At 40.3% G+C, this 19,207-nt stretch overlaps 1 protein-coding gene across 1 annotated transcript in view; it reads right to left on the bottom strand.

Annotated features, from left to right (window-relative positions):
- LOC126251713 (integrin beta-PS-like) overlaps nt 1-19,207 on the bottom strand; it is a 178,151-nt gene that overhangs the window by 102,268 nt on the left and 56,676 nt on the right. Inside the window, exon 3 of the mRNA XM_049952307.1 lies at nt 6,308-6,464. Within this exon, the coding sequence (XP_049808264.1) occupies nt 6,308-6,464 (157 nt within the window). The remainder of the gene's footprint in view (nt 1-6,307; nt 6,465-19,207) is intronic.

The following is a 19,207-nucleotide window of genomic DNA, read 5'->3' as shown; positions in this document are numbered from 1 at the left end:
TAGTGATACATGCCTCAAACATTAATCCGCATTTAGCATAACTGTCGTTTTCCAGTACATCTCATTCTCTCCTCATTAGCTGGTGGCTTCAAACTGCTCATTGCATTTAATGGGCTTTCTTCAGTCACTTTGCTCCACTTCCGTCAGACTCACAGCAGTGGTGACCTTTTTACCTGGCACAGATCAGTCAAATGCCCTTAATCAAAATCACTCAACTGACAGCTTGTAACAATCCTCACTCAAGACTACACACTGTAAGTAGCAATGAGAAACACAAATGATCCCTTATACAACATCTTTAATGTTGTTGATCTTCCAGTGTATTTGTGATTCTCTTTAGATCATGACCTCCAAAGTGACATCAGCATATTTCCCATGACAAGAGAGGCCCTCCTCCCTCATTCCACCTGTGAAAGCAGCCATGTCATATACCAGCTCTGCTGCAATCATTGTACAGCTTTTTATGTTGGTATGACTATCAACCAGCTGTCCACCAGAATGAATGGCCACTGCCAAACTAAGGCCATGAGCAAAGTGGACCACAATGTTGCATAGTATCCACCACAACCTTGGCCATTGGTACCCTCCATTTCACCACTAGCTTTTCTGAACTGTACAGATTGGAGTTATCCTTACAATGCATTCACCACTCCTCAAATCATCTTTTCCTTTCAATTCATGTTCCCTCACCCTCATTGTGTGCAACTCCCCGCCTACACAATCAACAGTCTTTTCCCCTTACTGTTCCTCTCTTTTTCTGCTCTCCGTCTCCCCCCTCTCCCCTCACCTGCCTCTCTCCACAGCCTCCTGACACTGTTCCTGTCAGGCTTGCCCTGCCACCATCTAGTCCCTGTATGTTCCGCCAGGCAGTGGTAATGTCTCTCCCCCTGTTGTACCCTGCTATACCTGCCCTTTCCCTGCCTCATTCCAGATTATTGCTTCTGTCCAATGCTACACTGCTGCATTCTGGCTGGAGCAGCTGGAGACAGCAGTCATGTGTATGTGAGGTGTACTTGCTTGTGTGAAAGGTGTACGTTTTTGTTTTCCTTTCTGAAGAAGGCTTTGACTAAAAGCTCAATGTGTCACAGTCTTTTCACAGTGCCTGTCTGCAACTCAGTGTTGTCATCTTTAGGGTGAGTAGCAATCTAATCTTTTCATAATATTATTGGCTTACAGTGCCTATGTACATAGATCCCATAATGCACTGCAAATGTGCTAAAGCACCATCATTATGCAAGACTTTAAAAAAATGTATACAAAGACTGACTTTGTTGAAAGTGTCAAAAATTTAGAGTTTTTGGCTACTAATAAATCATTTGGACCTCACACAAACTGTACTTTACCTGTAGTAGCTTTTTGTAGTTGTTGGCAAGTTGCTGAATAGGTGTGCTCTGGAATACACTTTTCTGCACTTAAGTATTTTTGTATATAATTCCTCCTCTGATTATTGATTCAATGAAAAGAGCTGTTAGTTTGATAGAAGACCTTTCTTTTAAATAAAAAGATTGCCTCTCTGTTTTTGACAGTGTTTTGCTGTTGTCCATGGAGGACCTCACCAGTTTGTTGCTCACACTTTTCTATTATTTTGTTCCCATAATGGTATTCATAATGCTAGGGCTCCACCATTCCATCCTCAATCAAATGACAAGGCAGAATGATTGGTGTGAACATTCAAGTCCCAAATGAAAAAGTTTGTTGCGGATTCTTCACCAGACTTCACCCTTCTCCATTTTCTGAGCACCTGTCACTTCACACCTATGGGGGAGCAGAGCCCAACTGAGTTGCTTCATGACCGGCAGCTATGCACTCTCCTCCACCCTCTGCAGCCTGCGTCACACCTGCCACAGTTGCGTTTGTCCAGCTGCTTCGCACCAGGATTTCCGGTGTGAGCATGAGGGTTACCGTATTTACTCGAATCTTAGCCACACTCGAATCTAAGCTGCACCTGAAAAATGAGACTTGAAATCAAGGAAAAAAAATTTCCCGAATATAAGCCACACCGGAAATTTGAGACTCAAAATTCAAGGGGAGAGAAAAGTCTTAGGCCGCACCTCCAAATCGAAACAAAGTTGGTCCATTGTAATATGAGACACAATTAGGTCAAATAAATGACGATACAGTTAGAGTAGTTTGTTTCGAATCGTAAGCTTAGCAGTTAAGCTTTACCAGGTAGCCATTGCTATGTGTCAGGCGCTCCATCTATATTTATATGGGTACCCTTCCTTTTTCATGTGCTTTGTCTGGTTTGAATTGATTGCTTATTTTTCTTTGATCTGATAAGTGCCGTTCTCTTTGTTATAGGTGTTTACGTCACTCTAAGCTGGAAATGCAGTACTGTACTGTGTCATGCATTGTTTGTCGCATTCTGATACTGAGGGTTTACAGTCTGTTGCCGCTCACGGCATGGCTTGCTTTTGTGCACGCTACCACTGCTTTTTTTTAAAAAAAAAAAAAGAGAGAGAGAGAGAGAGAGAGAGAGAGAGAGAGAGAGGAATCGTCTCATTAGCGAAACAATGGCAAGAGACTGCTATTTGTTGTTACTTACACTGCTGCTTTCTTTGATAATGATCAACAAGAACCAAATAATAGACTGCGTATGATAGAAGATGTTCTGAACGAGAGTTTAGTGAAAATTTTTCTCCATTTGAAAATCTTTGCAGACACCTCTTTAGAACATTACATTCTGCCCAGAAATTAGAGTCATCGTAGATTTGAAAATCTAGTCAACTGCCATGCTTCATTTCTGACTGTATCACTATTAGGCATAAGAATAATAACAAATATAAACATGACATGATATATATATATATACTTCCGCATTTGCTGTTGTCTCACTCTAGTTTCGTAGTTTATTAGGCAAACAGGATTTAAATGAGATAGCAGCAAACATGAAAGAATACATGGTAAAATGTTTATATTCATATTATTCTTATGGTGAAGAGAATACTGCATGTGATTCACAATTCATAAAAGTTCCTATTAGCAACCATCTCTTCTCACAGGTAGGAAAGAATTCAGAACATAGAGTTGGCCATATTGACAAACATCCCAAACAGTCTTGCCAGTCAGATTTTCATAGTACATTGAAATGCTGTTACATTCGAAGATGAACAATATGGAATTTGTATTTACTTCATTGGATAATGTATGAAAATGCAGTGGTCGAAACTCATGGTGGAGGAAAAAACTCGTCTTCCACCATTTTTTTTTAATTTATTTACTGACGCAGAGGTTTTGGCACAAGTATTTATCTTTGTGCCTGCAAAGCATGTCTGTGTAGCGCTACATATATTCGATGGCAGAAGTTAGTTGTGGCGGCACCTACCAACATTTTTCAGAACTTCCGCTTACTTTGCACTCGATTCTAAGCCGCAGGTGGTTTTTTGGATCACAAAAACTGGAAAAAAGTGCGGCTTAGATTCGAGTAAATACGGTAGGTCACTGGCCTAAGTGTATACCAGCTACTGTTGTCCGCCACCAGGAACACCATCTTTGCGATGTCCATATGCCCATCGGGCTGGTGGTGTGCCCTTTTGATCAGTTGTGGCCCCATTAAACACCAGAAGCTAATGGGTTGTGAGTGTAGTCCCCCTCTCCACAGACTGTCCTGCCACCATCTGCCTTGTGTCCACTGTTGCCTGCTGTGGAGGCACCATTGTCCCATTGACTGCCTCCTCCATGTGCCACGTCCTGGAGTTCCAGCTTCCTGGTGCAAGTCCATCTCTGGCCTCAGGTCCACTGCTACAGCCTACCGTTCTGGTCAGGCCACGTCCACCGGCCTCCTTGCCATCATCGCTTCAGCCATTGTTGCCGGTGGGTCCAGCCCCAACTTGTCCGCACTGGAACCTGCCTGCTGCTGATGGTGCAGAGATGGCGATGGCACCTTCCTCCTTGGTGCTGTCATTGGGTGCTGCGCAGTCTCACAACCCTCAAGCGTGCCCTTGTCTCTGTGCGTTCCAGCTCTATGCTCTGATGCCCACCTGGCACATCATCCAGCCCCCACCATCGGCACTTGCTGCCACCACTCCAGGTCTGATAAATGTGTCTCTCATCAGTTTGCCGACGCTTCCTCTGTCATGTGGGCACCCCCTTTTTGCATGAGGGAGAAGTGTGCTGTATCTTGCTACCAGAGCATGTGATTGAGTGCACTGAGAGTAGTGTCACCAAGTGTGTGTATTTAAGTCAACCACCAACTGTAGCAGTGTGGGTCGACCATTAGAGGCCGACTATAAGAAGCATGCATATGGCATGGTTTCCACTGTGCTGTCTACCAGTGACTCGTGCCTGTATATGTGCGGAGCAGTGCTGACTCACCCTCAGTATTTTCTTTTAGTTTGTACCACTCACATCAATTGTTCTGAGTGATTATTTTGTCTTGTTATGTGTGGAGTCACGAGAGACATTTCTGTCATTGTTCAGAGTTTATGAATAAAACCATATTTGTGTTGAGTGAAGCGAGCACCTTAATGAAAAGTGAGCTGCAGAGGTGCTTCCAAGACTGAAAAAAGCCCTGAAACAAGTATGTAAACTCTATGGTATGTCAAAGATAAACATATGTGGAGACACAGAGCTAGAAAGAAAAACCTTTAGAAGAGGAAAAAGAAACTAAAGGAACTAGATGACTTATATACAAATTCAGACTTCGCTGACAAACTGATGGTTTAGCAGTCTGACAGACTGAAAGGATACTAGTTCAAACATGCTGATGTGGATGGTTTTGTATCAACAGTATGTGAAATAAAATACCCTGCCTGATACAATAAGTTAGCCACCCAGAAGACATGTCTGGATGTCAATGTAGCTTCATACAAACACACACCATTAGCAAGTATATAAATGATTAGAACTGCACTCCTCTGTTACAGGTAGAATGGCCACTATAGCGCATTAGTTCTGTTCATGTTTAGTATTGTTACCAGGCTTGGTAGGGTATATAAGGGGTGTGAATGGCATCACATGTCGAGTGATCACGGTGAAGGATGTGGAAGATGCCACATAGTCATGGGAGACTGTGTTATAAACACTTGACAGAGACTGTCAGGGGCCTTATTATAGGTGTCCATTTGGTCAGCTGATCAACTCGAGCAACATTCAGATTTGTGGGGCATTTGGATTTGACAGCAACTCAATGTTGGACTGAAACAGAAGGTGAGTTCTAGTCAACCACATCTAACCACCACAGGGAGGATCACTCTATTGTGCACCAAGCATACCATAACCTCTTCAAGAACAAGTAATGGACTCCTTGTAACATTCTGTGTCATAACACACCATTGATCAGCGACTAGCAGCAACTGGACTAGGGAATTACCATCACATTCATAATTGCCATTAACACCACAACACAACTGGCTGCATTTGAAGTGCTGCTGTGACTGAGAAGCATGGACTGCTGATGAATGGCATTGTATTTCATTCAGATGTGGATCATGACTCTGCACTACCCTGGATAACCATCATTGATGAGTATGGTGGCAACATGGGAAGAGGTCACATTCTTCTAACGCTTTGGGCAGACACAGTGGTGCCACTCCTGGTGTCATAGTGAGAGGAACCGTTGGGTATAACTTGAGGTCATGGCTGGTGGTGATTGAAGGAATTCTGACAGCATAACAATATGGTCCATCATGGACATCCTCCATCCTCCTGTGTCACCTAGCATACGACAGGGCTGTACTCATCCACACACAGTGTTTCTTGTCTATGAACTGCTTGCGTGATGTTGAGGTGTTCACATAGCTCGTAAGATGCCCAGATCTGTCTCTGATAGAACATGTGGGACCAGCTGAGACATCTACTCCATCCCAGTGCCAGTATATCACTGACCATTTGCAACAGTTGTGGGCTAGATTGCCTCATGAGAGGATACAATGGCTTTGTGACACACTTCCCAATCAAATCAGATCATGCACCCAGGCAGAGAGTGTGCAGCCTCACATTGATAAGTGGGCACATGTTCACAAGTTCTTTGTAAATATGCCTCAATTTGGTAACCACTGAAATAACTCCACATACTCTCTTACCCCATGAACTACAAATTTGTTTTCTCCTACTATTTTTGGGTTTCACTTTTTTTGGTCAGGCAGTAAACTTAACTACTACACATAGAAAACTAATGTTGCTATCATCTTAATTTTCTTGACATTCTGTAAGTGAGGGCATAATAGAACTTTATTTCACAATGAAAATAAATTTGAGTAAAAGAAAACAAACAAGATTCATTAAGTATCATAACATTCTGCTGTGAAACTGTCACAAAGCTCTACATATCATTTTCAATTCAAAGCAGGTAATAACTAACACTTACTTGCTCTAAGCTCTGCAGAGATCTTTTGTGGTGAGAAACTGCTCAGAACTTCTCCTGATGTTACTACAATTTTATTTTGTGGGTTGAAGATGAAATCATCTGCACATATCTCCATGCCAACAGAACTGTTGAAACATCGGTGGGTTCCATTGAGCATCTATAAGGGTGCAACCAGTACTGTAGTATGCATATATGAATATTTTTAGACACAAAATTACTAAAGCACTTAAAGAGAAACTTGAAAGTGAAAAGGACATTCAATTTTCAAATGTATCAAAAAAAGTTGTTATATCACTATAATGATTTTCTTGCATATTTCACATGCAATAAGGATCTTAAAAAATACAGTACAATGAAATTACTCTACAATACAATGTATTTACTGCAAATCTGACCCACTGAGATAGATTTCATACTGAATACGAAGTAACACTTTCCTGGAGTTGTAACTCCTAAGTAGTATATTGTAAGTACTTACTGTTACATGAAAATAGGCCTATTTTAAATCAAACAATTCTAGTAAATAGATGAAGTCTAGGAAAAAAACTTGCCCATGTCTGAGTGAAAAGTATCTTACAATTCGCGTGTAAGTAAGAAACTTTGCATATTCTGTAAAGAGAAAAATATCATGTTACTATCGCTGCTGCTTGACATACATGTTTGATGTGTAAATAGTAAAATGTTGCTGAGAAATGTGACATGTTCTTGCATGAGCAGTGTATTCCAGAATTATATATCTTTATCTAAATACATTACAGAAGCAATAATTAATAGCTCAAGTGGAAGGATATATAACATCTCACAGTGTCAAGCACTGATTCATTTGTGGCCTATCTCGTTAGCTAAAAACTATAAATGATATAGGAGATAAGACTGCCTGAAAAAAAAGTGAAGCACCCAGAAGGGGAGGACAAAATGCAATGAAACTTCATGGACTGATAGGGTACGTGATGTTATTTCAGAGATTACAAAATTGAATCAAACATACAACGAACTTGGCAATATGACCGCCACTTATCAGTATGACATTGCACCATCCCTGGCCTGTATGTAAATACACTGATTCGATTGGGAAGAGTGTCATAACACCATTTATCCTCTCCTGAGGCAAGATGGCACCACAACTGTTGTACCTGGTCCTTAATATCCCAGGTACTGACACTGGGATGAAGTTGATGTCCATGTTGATCACATTCTATCAAGGACTGATCTGAGAATCTTGCTGGCCAAAGGAGTGCCTCATTATCATGCAGACAGTTCATAGACACACATGCCATGTGTGGATGAGCAGTGTTCTGTTGAAAAATGGCACCATGGTAATGTCGCATGAAACGTACCACACGAGGACAGAGAATGTCCATAACGTAATGTTGTGCTATCGGAGTACCAGCCACAGCCACAATCTGCAATCATACCTGATGGCTCCCCACACTATGACACTAGGAGTAATACTACTATGTCTCTCCAAAAAAGTGGAAGAACGGAACTTCCAATGGGGTCGCGACTGTACTCGTCAACAACGGTCATCTTTGGTAGTGCAGAAACATGATACATCACTGAACACAATGCAATGCCTCCTAGTTAGCAGTCCATCATTAATGTTATGGTTAACGGCAGCCTATGCAAGGGGGAGTAATTCCCTAGTTCAGCTGGAGCTACTTTCCAACCAAAGGTGCAGGACAACACACAATATTACAGAGAGTCTATTACTTGTTCTCAGATGGTAGGTGCAGATGTGAAAGTGTTATGATGTACTTGCTACATAATACAGTGATCCTACCTTGAGATAGTCAGATGTGGTTGACCAGAACCTCAACGATGAGTATTCCTGCCCTCACATTCCCATTCTGTCCAGCATCGAGCCACTGTTACATCCAGACACCCCATTACTGTGATATTGAACAGAGACACACAGTGGAGATCCTTTCAAACTCTGTCACATGCTAATAACAAAGTTTCATATGATGATCCTGCATCTCCATATCTTTCACGGTGATCACTCAACGTCTGACATTATTAATGCCTCTTACATAGCCTACTAGGCCTGGTAACAATAAACACGAACCGTAGTAATGCAGTCTGATTGTTACTCTCTACCTGTCACAGAGAATTACAACCCAAATCATTTACATACTTGCCAATGTTATGCATGCATATGAAGTTATTTTGACAGCCAACTATATCTTCTGGATGAGTCATTATTTTTGTCAGACAGTGTAGATTGATGTTCATTGGTGTCATTATGAAGTATTTATGGAATGTGCTGTAAATTATTACTACTATTACCTTAGCATTATATCTACTGATAAATTTGCTTCTGCTTTCATACCACCTGAGAACACCAAGCAGCCAGTCATAAGGAAACCTACAGTTTAATGTGAGGTTTGAGCAATGATGCAGGTTCATTTTTGTCCTTAAAAATGAAAGCTAAATGTCTAGTTAACTGCCAGAGAAAAATTGTAGAAGCAAGAAAAAACAAATCACATATTTCTTGATTTTTTTTTTTTGACTTTGTACAAAATATTTTTGTAAATACAAACTTTTATTACTACTTTCAATACACATTGTCAATTTGCACAAAAGAAATACTTGTCACACACAATAAAAAATTACACCACCCATTGTACATACACCACATAGCCTATGGAAAAAAGAGCCTAATATTCATTCAAAGGAGATGTCAAAAAATAACTGCTGCCAGTCACCACATTCCAACACATTTTTTCTTATTTTATCCTTCTTGTGTCTGCATTAGGCACTGCTTCCATAAATTTTCTGATTATCTAAGTGTGGTGTCACTGCCAGACACCACACTTGCTAGGTGGTAGCCTTTAAATTGGCTGCGGTCCGTTAGTATACGTCGGACCCGCGTGTCACCACTATGAGTGATTCCAGACCGAGAGCCGCCACACGGCAGGTCTAGTCTAGACAGACTCCCTAGCACTCGCGCCAGTTGTACAGCCGACTTTGTTAGCGTGGTTCACTGTCTACATATGCTCTCATTTGCCGAGACAACAGTTTAGCATAGCCTTCAGCTACGTCATTTGCTATGACCTAGCAAGGCGCCATATTCAGTTACTATGTCTTCTGAACAGATAATATTGTGACTCATGTACCGTCAAGAGCAACGTTCTTCATTAATGGATTAAAGTTAAGTATCAAACTAATTACGTCCGCTTTCTGAAATTCTAATTCCTTGTCATGTTCCAGACCTCACGCCAGTATAGTCCTTCCCTCCTCACGCCAGCCTGCGTGACCATTTCGGCCTCCTCTAGTAACACGGTGTTGGCTTTTCTGCCAACACAACACTAAGTTAAAGCTACGCAGGATGAGTCAGGAGTAAAGATACACACTTTGAAGGATGATAGTATCAGTGATTCTAGCAAAAAACTTCATATGGACATGCACCTTATTCCAAATTGTTTCCAAGATAGAACTAATTTAATATCACTTTTGTATGTTTTTCTTAAATAACTCAAAAACTCAACCCTCCAGTGAAAACACATTGTGATACAAAATTAAACTACATTTAAGTTTCTAGAAAAAAAGGTCCTATTCATTTTTCTCTACAACTAATAGTTTGCACAAAGAGATCACAAGAGTGCTGAAAATCTCACAAGATGCACATGTGCTGTAGCTTAGGTAGTTTTTCCAACATGATAGCTCTCAAGTGTGCTGTATCAAATTGTTTGTCACAACTTCCTCTACACCTCTGTGGTACATTGTAAACAATGACAGTGTTTGAATACTACAGAAAATAAATAACAATCTAAATTAAATGTTTTCTATCTTGGAAATCATTCGTCATATGACATATGACCGTGTGACAGTTTTTGTTGAGGATCACTAATACTATCACCTCTCAAAGCATGTACCTCTCTTCGTGACTCACCCATATGATAATAGGTGTACATTGTACATGGTAAATAGTAATGTATTGTAAACAAGCCTATGTTGTGCAGATGTATGTGGTACAGAGTGCCGCGGCTTTCGAATCTGCGCCAGGTGACATGGAACTCTATGTCCACTAGAGGTCTCTGCTACAGTTGCGCCGTAAGCTGTGGCTGCGCAAGCTCTTGGCCCCGAGTCTAACATGAGGGCGCCTCTGTGGAGCACATGGTCCCAGCGGCCAATAGCGACATACCCTGTCGTGTATTTAGGCAGCTGCCTCTCACTCAGCGAGGCAGTCTGGTATTTGCGTTTGGTTGATATCTCGCTTACAGACATCATGTTTACATTGCATGTGCTTACTTCCCGTTTATGAGTGGGCATTGTTTGGATTTTGTGAGGTTATCTCTTGTGATCCCATTGTTTAATACTTTGTTGTTGATCTTGGTGTTTGGCTTGGTTGTCTGTCATCGTGCTTGTCCTTCCATTCCCGTTCGTCCGTCTTGTTTGTTCACGGGCCGCTCCCATTCAGTCCCGCTGTGTTTTTGTTAGTGGCAACCCTGCGACCATTCGTGTCATGGTTACAACAGTGTAGGTAACCACTTCCTCTCAACAACTAAGGAAATATTAAGTTACCAATAGGTGATTAACAGCAGCTATTTAATACATGAAGGGTGCAGCAGTTTTTGGCTAATTGACTAGGGTTTATTTAGCTCATAGAAGCACAAATATTATCAAGTAGTATAGTTATAGTTTACTGCCAATGCCATTTACAGAGTAAATTTTAAGAGGTGTTCTTTTTTTTAATCTAGACTGTCATTTATTTCATATCACTAGAGGTTCTCCTTTTGGATGGGATCTATAGACAGAATGAATAACTGAATGAGTGAATGAATAAACCCAGATAAGGGTCCCCTTAAATAGGTGAAGAGTGCATTGGGAAGCTATGTAGGTAGTAAAGTAGTTTATAATGAGAGAGACCATCCATGGTATACTGTCACTGTAAAGAACCTTCAAAAAACACTGTTAATACTCTCTACTGCTACACACAGGAGGCTGACTGTGTACAGATTACATCCAGGTCTCCTTTCAGCTTAAGTGAATGTCTATTGAAGCCAGAAAATAACACGTGTAGAAATTCCTTAAGTATTACTGTAACACCCAAAGAAATGACCCCTATGTTAGATGAAAAGATTAAAACTACTGAAGCAATCGAAACAAAGCCACAGAGTTTGAAGCAGTCTACAAAGAAGTTGAGCTCACATATTACTAGGTAACAGAAAGCTAGCTAAGATGCAAAAGAGAAAGCAATGAGATTTTTTGGGTAAATCTAAGAGTAAATCAGAAGGAAAAGTTAATGGAAAATGGAAGTGATGTGTGTCACAGTAGATAAGAAACTCACATTCACCGAGATAGAAAGTGAAGCCACATACAACACTGTTTGGACAAGAGACAGTATCTACGGTAAGGGAAAACTTGTAACTGGGTTCTCCTATCACCTACAAACCTATCACCAGATTTTAAACAAAAAACTAGAAAAAATCTCAGCTTGCTATGACATGTTTTTCAATCTCTCTGCATTCCCAGCAACTTCAATAACACTAAATGGTCTTTATCAAGATCTTTCCTCAGAGAGCCTAAATCACAGGAGACACTGCCGAGCCCTCCATCCGACTTAAAAATACTAGTTCCTGATGATCATTATCCAGGGAGTTCTGTACTAATTCAGACATTCCTCTCTCATGATTACTAACTAGCAGGACTTTCTTGGTCTTTTTATCCCTCTACCTAATACTAATGTTAGCTTGTCTTTTTTATCTGCCTTATGTGTTCCTGAAGTGCTTGGCTTGTCTGCAAATTTTCATCTACAATCTCCGGAGCAGTGAAGCTGTCTGAGACATCTAGACTACATCTAGCACACTTGCAACATCTCTTGAACCTCTTGCCTGATATGGCAGGTTTGATCATAATTCAGTCATCTACCCTACTCTTAACTTTGCTGCACTGCCAGCCATAGATCTCACACATGCTAATTCTGCCTGGTTTATTGTCAGCTCAGCATTGAGTGTTATGAATGGCTGCTCTTTCTACATAATCTTGGGGCACTATATACACACAACTCCTATAGCACCAAAGGCTAGCTTCAAACTGGTAGCCTTTCAGTGCCCAACAAGAAGAAGTATAGAAAGTCTTAATATTGTCGGCCATTTCCCACTGCCCTATGGCTGTTTCCATTCTTCTCCATGGTAATGAGTTTTTAACTAGAAAGATTATTTAGTGGTACCATAGCTGCTCAATGAAAAATTGTGAATACCAGTACGGGAGTTTTTAGAGTTTCATGGCGTCTATTACCCATACCTAATTTATTGTATGTTGTGTCATCTGAGAAAGACACAGCCAGGGAAAAAGCACCGCAGGCACAAAGATGTGAGCTGGTGCCAGTGCCATACATACTTGCCACTTGGCATGAGTTCCACCAGCACCACAGGTGGCACTGTGGATGAAGATATCGACTTTGCCCTGGCCAATTGCTGGCCGAGTACAATCCACCGATGACTGGACGACAACGGACAGAAGCCTACTCAGAAGATAGAAGAGCAGCTCTCGCCCAATTGGTTATAGATCATCATCCAGGGATGACTCAGACTGAGGAGGTCATTAGTGAACTCTTAGACGTGAACAGAGAGTTGTTGTAAATTGAATTTGCTATGTACTGTGAAATTTACCTACGATTATTTGCACTTAGCCATTGAGGTCCTTTTTCTGTTATGTTACTAATGGTTCAAATGGCTCTAAGCACTGAGGGACTTAACATGTGAGATCATCAGTCCCCTAGACTTAGAAACTACTTAAACCTAACTAACCTAAGGACATCACACATATCCATGCCCGAGGCAGGATTCGAAACTGCAACCGTAACAGCAGTGCGGTTCTGGACTGAAGCACCTAGAACCACTTGGCCACAGCAGCTGGCTATTATATTACAAGTAGTGTTGCAGACTTCATGATTCAACTAGTCACAAAGATAAGTACACCTTTTAACTCATTTGTATGAGTTTGTTACTAATTTGTTGGAGTGTTGTAGAACCTTCTCTCTCCTATCCTGTTACCTGAACTTGATGTATAGCTGTGTAATAGTAGCAGGGAGAAATTATCTTAGAGGTGTACTGCACCAGAAACCGTTTTACGAACTCACAAACTCGGCCTACCTTAACAACAGTGGCAGCTCTGCTTCCACAATACTGATGACGAGGGTTTACAAAACAAAGAGACACATGTATGTGACAAATTGACCTTACTCAATTAGTTAAATGTTCTCCATGAGATATTGTATCTCTTACATTAAAAGAAAATGAGTTAATTGCCACCACAGCAGAGAATATCGAGTTATGTAGCATTCGCTACACATGTATAAAGTGAACAAACTTGTTAGTAAAATATAGTACAGCAAATCACAATTTTTGTTCTCTAAATTGATAAATACCATCGCAACTGCTTTATACATATATTTAAGATTTTCCAAAAGATTGGCTACCGGTACTACAATGTTACTCGTACAGTATTTAATGTTTGTTGTTCTCAGTACTCTGACTACTGCCACTGTTTGATTCTCATTTACTTAAACACAAGTATGCCAACACTTCAAGAGACACATTAAAACTAAAGTTCTGATTAAGTACCGGCATCACTTATACAACAGCTTTTAATCAATGAAGTATCATCAAATTTAGCGCAATAATTACAGCGCCGGTATCGCCAACACTCAATTCATGAGAGACAATGTGACAATATTCCTGACCACTGTCACTTCAAAACGTACTCAAGAAAATGATAGAAAATAGTTTAGTAAAGTGACCTGAAAACAGTGATTGGTAGTTGAGGAATCAGTTAGGTTTCAGATGTAGTGTGGGCTCAGGTGAAGATTTTGTTCAGTGCTTGCAGCCCACTCAGCACAGTACTCTGAAAACTACCTCTCGACATAGCAGTCACTATTTACAGAGAACTTGGACTGTTAAGAGTATCTGCAACATTACTATCTGATATATATCATAGAATGCCAAAAGACAGCAAAATTATTTACTTATAATGTATTAGGTTTAGGACATCAACTGCCATGCATCAAATTGTATCAAAGTAAAGTATTATTTGGACATACACTCTTAATAAATGTTATTTGTTATTATTATGTTGCCACATTTGTGCTATAATGAAACTTCTGTCAGGCAAGTGTTGAATAGTAATAGCGTGCAACGGCTACCATTAGTGAGCAGCAGCAGGGAAATAGACTAATAGGTATAGGCACACTTGTATCTAGAAAATATCCATTGTGCGTACTCGCTTTTGTCGAACTGATATAGAATTGATATATCTACCTATGTTTCAGGGCAGAATGCAAATTCAATTTGCGAAAATGACTTTTTCTGTGAGGAAGAGGGTGTGGGGTAAGGGCCAGTTGCCCTCCCTGCCCACACTCTATACACTCTAGTGACACACCCTTGAGATAAAGGGGTTGGAAAAATAATGTGAGCAGTGCCAGTAATGGGATGGTTGTGTTTGATGGTCAACAACGCAGGTACAGTAAGCGACGTGTTGCTCTTCGCTCTGGACTGTGCGTGTTCAGTACAGACTAAGCAGAAGTGCAGGTTGTTTACGAGTAGTGCACACTTCGTATTTGCTTTCAGAGGCTGAGGTCAACGTGCAATGAAAGACTTAATACAGTTGTGGGGGCCCGATTAGCTGGAGCATCAGTAACCGAAACAGCCAACTTATTTAATGTTTCAAGAGCAATTGTTTCAGCAATCATGACAGCCTACCCAAACCATGGAAAGACATCATCGTGTAAACTTAATAGAGGGTGTAAATCAAAACTAAACGACACGTTAACATGAATTGTGTTGAAACAACACTAAACTACGGTGACGTAAGTGACTGCAGAGTTCAATAGCCATATTCAAGACCCCGTATCTACTGACACTGCCAAGAACTCCATACAGCGAATATTCATGGACAAGCTGCTATACCAAAACCTTTACTGACAACAAACAATGCAAAGAAGTGTAAAACACAGCCTCAGGGACATAAATCATGGATGGGTGATCAGTGGAAACACATATATGGTCCAACAAGTCAACATTTTCGTTATTTCCAACATCGGGCTGGGTTTATGTCTGGAGAATGCGAAAAGAAGCCTACACTCCTGATTGCTTGTTTCCAGTGATTAAGCATGGGGGTGGAAGCTTGATGGTGTGGGCAGCCATATCATGGTATTCTGTTGGTCCCATCATTTCTCTCAAAGGCCAATGATTATGTGATCATTTTAAGTGATCAGGTGCACCCCATGATTCAAATGTTATTCCCCAACAGTGACCTCATATTTCATGGTTGATAATGCACCAATTCACACAGCCAGGAAAGCACAGTCGTGGTATGAGGAGCATACAACTGAACTGCAGCCTCTTCTCTGCCCAACACTGTCCCGAGACTTGAACATTATTGAACACTTGTGGGCAGTATTGGAGTGCAGACTCTGGAGCATGGTCCACCTCCCTCAACACTACAGGAGTTAGAAGAGGTCCTGATTGAAGAGTGGTATAACATTCCACAGAAGAATATAAAATCATTATATGCCAGTATTCCATAAAGAATTGCCTCTGTATTACGGGCAAATGGGGGTCCAACCCCTTATTAATAAACCATTCCCAAGTAAGTACAGGTGTTTACATTATTTTGCCTATCCCCTGTACAATGTCAGTTGAGACATCCACATATACCATCAACATAATGCTGCCCACATGCTTAAGAATTATACGATATAAATAATGACCTGTACAAATAAAATTAATTTAAAATTATGTAGATTAAACCACTGGCTGCATGACGTAAACTAAGTTAATTTTTTTCTGTCGCTGATCACCATAGCAGCTGGCCACCTTAGGGAAGCTGTGAATTTGTGAAGTTGGGTGTATTTCTTTTTTTTCTGAAATTCAGTATAACTTGATCTGTTGTAGTCATTCATTACAGATATCAATAATTCAACCCATGTTTGTTTTAAGTGATTGCAATAGATTTTGGTGCTGAAAGCTGTTTTAGAGCAGCAAATTGGCCAGTAGGCAATTTAATAGTTCGTTTTTAACTTCTTGGATGTCACTCCTGTGATCAATTAGGTCACAAAAAGAAAAAAAAGTCTAATTTATCATACATGACATTACAATTTACTGCAAATGGCATGGATAGTTACAAACTGCAATGGGCAGAGTTTGACTGTAAATCAATTTTCCATGAGAGCTAATTAGAACGAAACATTATTTGTGGATGTAAGGGCAGGTACAGCTTGATCTCACCGGTGAACTAAGGGCTAAAATACAACATTTAACGACTGTTTTATTTCTAATGATATGTGACTACTTCATCTCATCAGGAAATAGACACAGCTGAGAAATATACAGAACTACGAGTCAAGACCTCAGAAAAATTGGCCAGTAGGCAATTTAATAGCTCGTTTTTAACTTCTTGGATGTCACTCTTGTGATCATTTACGTCACAAAAAGAAAAAAAAGTCTAATTTATCATACATGGCATTACGATAGGTAATCAGCATAAAAATGGTGTGAAGGTATGAAAGAACTTACTTTATCAGTAACAAATATATCTAAACAAACACTAATTGATGGCAATAATTGTTTTCTATGACACCCTTTTAAGTTTCTGTGTGCAACATTTATGTCTTGCTGACTTCAGTACACAAAGAAATTGCCAAGAGAGCAGCTATTCTTCAAAAGACTTGGAAGAATCGTTACAGAGCTACATATTGCATCAATGTGAACAGACTTTCAAGATTGGACAAATCATCGACCATTGCCAAGAACACACAACAACCTTAAAATATACGTTCAGTGTCAGAGTGTGCAAAAACAACATTGTTGTCTGTAAAATGCAACAAACATGTTTTTACATGTGACGTTCTCTACTTGCATCCAAACTGTAAGGTCTTCTTCTTCTTCTTCTTCTCATGGTGTTACAACCCTGCATGGGTCTTAGTATCTTCAACAAGTTTCCTCCATTCTGCCCTCTCCAGCACAGTTCTCTTCCATTAATTCTGATTTATTTTATATCTTCTTCCACATCATCTATCCACCACTTTCAAGGTCTTCCTCTTTGTCTTCTTCCAGCTGGCCTCCATTCAAAAATCTTTTTAGTTGTTTCTCCATTATCCATGTCAAAGCCAGGCCAATTTCCTTTTCTTTATTGTTCTTACAATGTCAGCTCCTTGTATGAAGCGATCCAGCTCAGTGTTTGTTCTAGATCTCCAGAAACCATTGTTATCCTGAATTGTCCCATAGATCTTGCGCAAAATCCTACATTCAAATATCCTGAGCTACTTCCATCAGAACTCATTGGTGTCCATGTTTAACATCCGTAGGTAACAACTGGCCCTATAAATTTGAAGTTTCAGTTGTCTGTTTACAACTCAGAGGCTGATAATTTCTTAAACTTCTGGAAGCTTCTATTATGACTTAGGATGCACTCTTTTATTTTGATTGACATGGAATTTGTCCTATTAATATTAGACCCCAGATAATCAAAGTTCTAGACATTTTCAAAACTGAAATCAGCTGCTGATAGTATACAAGTTATTGTTTCACTTCCTGGTGAAGCTCATGTATTTAGTCCCCTTTTCATTAACAGCAAGGTCTCTAGGAAATGTAGCTTTTTTCAGGTAACCTATTGTTCTCTCTAGTGAGACTCTTCTTATACTAATAATTGCTAATCATCAGCATATGCACTCATCTGAGTTGACTGCGTGCCTGTGTAACTGGACATTTGAAGCTTTTGAATGACTGCTTCAAGAGTCAGATTAAAAAGCAGTAGCAAATCATTTAGCATTTCTGCTCTATCAAGACTATCGAAGGACCCACTTGAAGTCTACATAGAGGTTATAAAGCTCAATATTACATTCATATGCCTTTTCATGTATTTACCTCAGCACAAAAATCTGATTTGTTGTTGACCTTTTAGGTCGAAATCCGCATTGATATTCCCCCAGAATCTCTTCTGCATATGGAACTGGCCTGTTGTAAATAATCCTAGAGAGAATCTAATAAGTTCCATTCAGCAGGATAAATCCTCAGTAATTCAAACTACTATAAGCAATGAGAGGAAATATAGAGTTGAAACTTGGTGTAATATACATGCATTTATTACTTTCCTATGATAAAATAAAAATTAACTTTTTAAAATAGTACTGTAACAATAGTAATATAATCATTACAAATAGTTGTTTGGAATTGTATAGGGAACTGAAATCTTAGTGCTGTGTCGTCTGAATAAGACACAGCCAGGTCAAAAGCACCACAGGCACAAAGATGCAAGCTGGTGCCAGTGCAATAGAGACTAGACACTTGCGCAGGTTCCACCAGCGCCACGGGTGGCGCTGAGGATGAAGATATCGGCTTCGCCTCGGCCAGTTGCCGGCCAAGTACAATCCACCAGTGACCGGACAACAATGGACAGAAGCCTACTCAGAACACAGAAGAGCAGCAATCGCCTACTTGGTTATAGATCATTGTCCAGGGCTGACTTAGACAGGGAACGTTGTTTAGTGAACTCTTAGAAATGAACAGACGGTTGTTGTAATAAAATTGCATATGCTATGTACTATGAAGTTTGCCTACGATTATTTGCACTTAGCCACTGAGGGCCTCTTTTGTGTTATATTACATGCAGTGCTGCAGACTTCACTATTAAACAAGTCACAAAGGTAAGTAAACCTTTTAATTCATTTGTATGACTGTGTTACTAATTTGTTGGAGTGTTGTAGAACCTTCGCTCTCCTATCCTGTTAACTGACCCAGGGGTATAGCTGTGTAACTGTTGCAGGGAGAAATTGTCTTAGCGGTGTATTGCACCAGAAGCCGTTTCACGAACTCACAGTCTCGGCCTACTGTAATGATAGTGGAAACTTGTCCTTGACAGTGGCAACTAGGCCTCCACAGCAGTAGTGATGAGGCCTTT

Source organism: Schistocerca nitens, chromosome 4 (assembly GCF_023898315.1).
Source record: "Schistocerca nitens isolate TAMUIC-IGC-003100 chromosome 4, iqSchNite1.1, whole genome shotgun sequence".
Taxonomy (NCBI): domain Eukaryota; kingdom Metazoa; phylum Arthropoda; class Insecta; order Orthoptera; family Acrididae; genus Schistocerca; species Schistocerca nitens.
Note: the sequence above shows the minus strand (reverse complement) of the source record. Positions and strands in the feature narration are given on the sequence as shown.